The sequence below is a fragment of the Microcebus murinus genome, chromosome X, assembly GCF_040939455.1.
Source record: "Microcebus murinus isolate Inina chromosome X, M.murinus_Inina_mat1.0, whole genome shotgun sequence".
Classification (NCBI taxonomy): Eukaryota; Metazoa; Chordata; class Mammalia; order Primates; family Cheirogaleidae; genus Microcebus; species Microcebus murinus.
In genome coordinates, this window is record NC_134136.1 from 32,034,735 (window position 1) to 32,040,943 (window position 6,209).

The 6,209-nt window shown below is 43.7% G+C and overlaps 1 protein-coding gene across 1 annotated transcript; it reads left to right on the top strand.

The window, feature by feature from the left end:
• Positions 1–622: 622 nt before the first annotated feature.
• On the top strand, positions 623–2,142 carry BEX3 (brain expressed X-linked 3). Its single transcript, XM_012787915.2, has 3 exons — positions 623–682; positions 1,040–1,118; positions 1,528–2,142. Exon 3 carries the CDS (start codon positions 1,557–1,559, stop codon positions 1,893–1,895), a length of 339 nt encoding a protein of 112 aa, XP_012643369.1. The 5' UTR covers positions 623–682; positions 1,040–1,118; positions 1,528–1,556; the 3' UTR covers positions 1,896–2,142.
• The last annotated feature ends 4,067 nt before the right edge of the window (positions 2,143–6,209 follow it).

Genomic DNA, 6,209 nt, shown 5'->3' on the forward strand with positions numbered 1-6,209 from the left:
AAAAAGAAATAAAAATAAATATATACAGCCCACTCCCCCTCCTTGCCTCCCTTCTGACAAGTCCCCTCCTGCCTCCCCACCTCAGCCCTCATTCTAATTTCCTATAAGGGTAGGACATCAGGGGCTACAGTGGGCGCTGGGGCTGTGCATGTGCAAGATGTGTGGGGTTTTTTGTAGGGGGAGGGTGGAAAGGAAATGGCCAGGTAGAAGAGGAGAGGAGAGAAAGCAAGAAAGGCCAATGCTCAGACCTGGGGCGGGAGGGGGCGGTGGTGGAGAATGATGCACACCCTTCCTGGTAACCAGAGAAGAGCAAACTCCAACCCCAGAGCGGTGATGCCACTTGTGGGCCCTGAGATTGGAGAGGACCGAGAGAGTGACAGGACCGTGCGTGCTGGGGCACCGCGCAGACAGGCTGGGGCCGGGCCGGGGCCGGGGCCGGGCGGGCGGAGAAGGGGGCGGTGTGCGTGTGCATGTGGCGGGGGTGGGGAGAAGGGGGGAGCTCCTGCTGCACTGGCCGCCCATGTTGGGGGGCGAGCTCGGTGGTGACGCGCGGCCCTCACGTGACCCGGAGCTGCAGAGCGACGCAGCCTTCGGTGCAGTCGTCACTCGCGTCTGGCTACCAGCTCCCCGCTGCCCTGCGCTCGGTGGCGGGCTGGCATCAGGCCCGGGGAAAACGGAGCAGGTAAGGGCCCCGGGGCCCGCGCCGTAGCGAAGGTGGCAGCCGTTTGGCGACCCCGGCTGCCGGGGGCAGACAGCGCAGCATGTCCCGCCAGCTTTCTGCACACCCCAACATTCTCGGGAACATAGTGGCCCCCTGGTGTGGGGATTCGGGGCGGTTGGGGTTCCAGGGCCAGAATAACTAAAAGCGATGGGAAATCACCTCAAGTCCCTGCGGGAAAAACGGTGAACATTGCGGGGGGCGGGGCGGGGCGGGCGCCGGGAGACGCGGGGCGCGGGCGGCGACGAGGGTCGGGGCGGGGAAGGGGCCGGGAGCGCTTGGCTGCAGCAGCCCCCGCGCCCCCCACCCCGCCATCTGCAGGTCTGCAGGGCCGAGTGTCGCGGCCGCGCACCTCGCAGCGAGGATCAAGAGGAGGAGGAGACTGCGAGGATAGGCCCAGGTCGGTGCGGGGACAGGGTGGGGGCAGGGGAGGAATGTGCGGAAAGCCCAGCGTGAGACCCCAACCTTCCGCCCCCCCCCCCCCCCGCGACAACCCCCTCCACCCCATCCCCCATCCCTCACCTCCTCCCCACTCCCATCCGCGTCCTCCATTTTAGTGCCTGTAGAGCTCTGGGAAAGAATCCTGGGAAAGGAAAAATGGTGGGCTTTGGGGGAGGGAGGTAAGATGAGACAACTGGAGGGAGGGACTCGAATTGGAGACCCCTTAGAGGGTGCATCGGTCGCACGAAACCTCTAAGGTGGGAGAAATGAAATTTTAAAAGCCTTTGATATCAGGGCTCTGAATCCTGCTGGTCAGTCCACCAAACATTCATTCTCTCTCCTTGCTTTTGTCTTACTTGTGTTCAAAGGATAACAACCAGAACAAAAAAATCTCATCATGGCAAATATTCACCAGGAAAACGAAGAAATGGAGCAGCCCATGCAGAATGGAGAGGAAGAGCGCCCTTTGGGAGGAGGCGAAGGCCATCAGCCCGTAGGAAATAATAGACGGGGACAGGCTCGCCGACTTGCCCCTAATTTTCGATGGGCCATACCCAATAGGCAGGTCAATGATGGGATGGGTGGAGATGGAGATGATATGGAAATGTTCATGGAGGAGATGAGAGAAATCAGGAGAAAACTTAGGGAGCTGCAGTTGAGGAATTGTCTGCGTATCCTCATGGGGGAACTCTCTAATCACCATGACCATCATGATGAATTTTGCCTTATGCCTTGACTCCTGCCATTTTCCATGAGATGAATACTGTGATTCCCACTGTTTTCTTTTTCCTTGCATTTTCCTGATATGCCTTTACTGATCCGTTTGCTGTGAACCTTATGTTATTTCCATGTGTCAGGTGGGTCTTGTGTTGCCAGCTTCTAATTGGAGATTGCCTTTGCACCCAGTCTAAGTTTCTGTCAGCAGTAGAGTTTCACCCATTTGCATGGAAAAATGTAAAGTTAATAAAGCACTTAAAAAGCAATCTATACATTTATTATTGTCTCATTAAAAACATATACTATATGTAACATGAACCAAAGAAAATCAAAATATGAGATTAAATACACCAGTGATCATTGGAGCACATTTCTATATGGTAAGATAATACATGACATTTTTTCCTCTTATTATCTAGAGTTTGAAAAGCAATGAAAATAATTTTCCAATGAGTCTGAATGTAATGCAGATACATAACAATTACTGGCTAAGCAAACTTAAGAAATAAACCTTAAGTATCTTCCAGTATTAACTAGAATAATAAACCCTCCCTTTATTACAAAAACATTCCTTTAAAGAGTCAGTTATCTCTTCTATGAAATGGGGAACAATACTTGTAGGGTTGCTGAGTGGAACTGATGAGGTGTGGAACTGTGTTGGACTGGCTCTTGTCCTACTCCTCAGCATTTAACAGGATCCAGGCCCTCATCAGGTACTTAAGGGAGACTGGAGAGAGTTCTCACTCATGCTCACAAATCCACACAGTAAAAATAGGTGGGTTCCCCCAAATCATTGCTGTTATTTACAATCCTCCTGCTCCTCTGATTCCTGCTATGTTAGGTGGCCATACTTTCCCTTCTGCTGGATCCTGTTTCTGTTCCTGTTGATGACATGCTAGAGTCCTTAAGGTAACAACCCCCCCCCCATTTCTCTGGAGTCCCTGGTGAGCCAAATCCCCACTTTGATCTCTATAGAAGTGTGGAGAATGCCTTTATTTATAATCTTAGAGTCATATGTATCCCAGTGAGTACAACTCCTACCGTTCTTGGGCTTACATTGGTTCTTAGCCAAATAGCCTTTTCTGATTTTATTTTATGCCTCTCCTCTTCAAAGAACTCAGACAAGAATGCACTGGAGCCTAGCTCAGGAAATACATCTAGGTGTCTCATCAGGGTGTGCCCAGAATTGCATTACTTCAAACCTCCAGAACACAAACAGTCTGAAGGCTTTATTTTTGCCTGTGTTTTTACCCTTGGTGTGGATTTTCTTAAAAGGGACTCTTGGCAGGCCTGCTTACCCAGTTTAACAGATTTACCCACACATGTAAATTACATTGGGGAACACATTTTGCTTAAAGCTGAAACACACTCTCTTGATTAATGAATGGTAACAGAAACCCAGTTCAATGCTGTTCCCAACTGACTATCCTTAACTAAGTGGCCTAAGGCAAGTAGCTACTTGGAAAGTATTAATTTCCAAAGGAATATAGTAAGGAAGGTCTCTAACCCAGAATCTGTAAACTTTTTTAAAACTTTGTATATGTTAATGTTTAGGTTAACACAGACCCCTTACTTGCATCATAATCACTTAGGGAAAATGTTAAAAATGCTGACACTTGGCACCCACTGTTGGCACCAGCAGAATCACCTGAATCAGGAATTACTGTTTTGACAGTTCCCCAAGTGATTCTCATGTATCTGAGTTTTGACAACATAGGCATAGAGAAACACTGATAGTAATTACACCATTTTACAAACATTGTGATCTAAATTACCTTGTTTGATTCCATAATTAATATACATTTCCAAAATATAACATTCCTAAAATTGGACTACATTAGGCAATGTATGTCTATATTTAAAATGGTACTGTTTTATTTCTTTTTAACTATCCTATTAAACTAATGACATCGTGAATTTATTCTTAATAATACATTTATAATAATTACTATGAAATTATTAAATTATGCATTATCATCTCTATGCAAGCCTGTTGCCTTTCACAACAATGATTTTGTCTTAATTGCCCTGGAGCTCAGTTTCTAGCACAGTGCCTAATATAGTAATGTTTAATAACATTAAAGTCATTTAATTATTAATTCATCAAATAATTTGAAAAAACGGTCTTGCTAATGGGCTAACAAGAAAATAAATTTCTAACTGGCAGCCACTTAGAGGAGCATGAACCCTGCCTCCCAGGTTAGTAACATGAATATCCTTCCTACAGAGATGTTTACCTAACAATTAAAAAAGCTGAGCAGACAAAAGAAGGTATAAATCCTCATTAACATTCATAAGAGCTGGTCAATTCACATTCCAAAAGAAAGTTTCTGGGAGAGGGGAGAAAAGGGTAGACTATCTGATGGACTGTCATCAAAAATTCACTGCTTGTAAAAAAGTTTATTGAGTATTGTTTAAACAGCCTTGAAAAAGTTTCTGATGGCACAGCAGGAATATGAACTTCCCTGGCTTCCTCAAGAAGAGACAGTACCAGATGCTTCCCGCTATCAAGAAGACAGAAATAACTAATCTCTGCTATCAGTCTGCTATGTGAGAAACAGAAAAAAACAACACAGCAGTTTCTGAGCTGTCTTCTCATAATCCCACTACCCCTCCTCAGCCTGCCCTAATAAAAAGTCAGAGTCCTTTGGTCTCAGGGCCAGTGCCTCTATTTCCCACGCTGTGCCGTCTCTCTTTGGAGAGACAGTAAATAAAACTTTGCGCTTCTATCTATCCTAAACTTTGTCTGAAAAATCTTTCTCGCCCGCGTATGGACTTCACACCCTAACATAATTTAATTATTAAATTATTTCACAATTGTAATTTATCTGAAATAATATTAATAATTAACATTTTGTGTCATGGGTAGTATTTTTTATACTCATGTTTTAAGTTTCTATGAGGAACATTTTAAAATGTAATACATTTTATAATTATGTAATACAATGTCATTACACATATTTGGATTATGCAGAAAATATAGGAAGAATATAAATAAACCTATAATCCAGTCATCCAAAGATACCACTTGTAAATTTGTTTTTCTTCATCTTTTCTTTAGTCATGATAAAGCCAGGCTCAGTGCCTCTTATGAAAAACACTGCCTCTTTCAAAGCCCCTGCCAAGGAAACACATTCAGCTTGCCATGTTTATTTTGATATTTTTTAATCTCTCCTTCCCACTTTCAAAGCTAATTGACTCATATTTGATCAACTTTCAGTTAGCTCCTGATTTTCGAAACTGCCAAACCATCACATTTTAGCAGTCCACTTTCAGTTGGCAAATTTGGGAACATAATAAATACATTTACTTACTAGAACAGGGAGAACTATTTGTTTATGAAACTTAAGTGTCCCAGAACTAGAAAAAGGATTGGATTACATAAATGAAATGGACAAAATCCCATATCTGCTCCATCTCCTTCCCTGGTATCACATAGATCATGTAAGAAAGACACTGATTTTGTTTATAAAGATCTAGATTTTAAATATTCAAATAGATAGCATGTAATATAGTTGCTATCTCATGTGTAACCAGTCAAAATTCTTTCTAAGTGATATAAATATACAAAATCAAATAAATAAGGGATCCTTATAAATTTGAAAATCTTAATATTCATTTTTATTTTGAATTTTTCTCCAGACATTATTTGAAAAATTACAACTAATATGTTTAGAAATTTACTCTTTCATTTGTTGCTGGTGGAAAATATTTTCTATTTAGTAAAAATAAACTTTGATGAATTTCATTTGAAGAGAGAAATTTTCAGATGTATGCCCATTAAAAAGGAATCATTTTCCCTCAAATGAGAAAAACTTTATTGTGTTTCTGATTATAAAGAAATACATTCTAGGCCGAGCGCTGTGGCTCACGCCTGTAATCCTAGCTCTTGGGAGGCCGAGGCGGGCGGATTGCTCAAGGTCAGGAGTTCGAAACCAGCCTGAGCAAGAGCGAGACCCCGTCTCTACTATAAATAGAAAGAAATTAATTGGCCAACTGATATATATATAAAAAATTAGCAGGGCATAGTGGCGCATGCCTGTAGTCCCAGCTACTCGGGAGGCTGAGGCAGAAGGATCACTGGAGCCCAGGAGTTTGAGGTTGCTGTGAGCTAGGCTGACGCTATGGCACTCACTCTAGCCTGGACAACAAAGCGAGACTCTGTCTCAAAAAAAAAAAAAAAAAAAAAAAAAAAAGAAATACATTCTAGGCTGGGCACAGTTGCTCCCACCTGTAATCCTGGCACTCTGGGAGGCTGAGGCGGGCAGATTGTTTGAGATCAGGAGTTCAAGACCAGCCTGAGCAAGAGGGAGGCCCCATCTCTACTAAAAAT

Bases quoted from the DNA above. Each gene is read 5' to 3' on its own strand.
- BEX3 (XM_012787915.2), top strand. From the start codon at position 1,557: ATGGCAAATATTCACCAGGAAAACGAAGAAATGGAGCAGCCCATGCAG.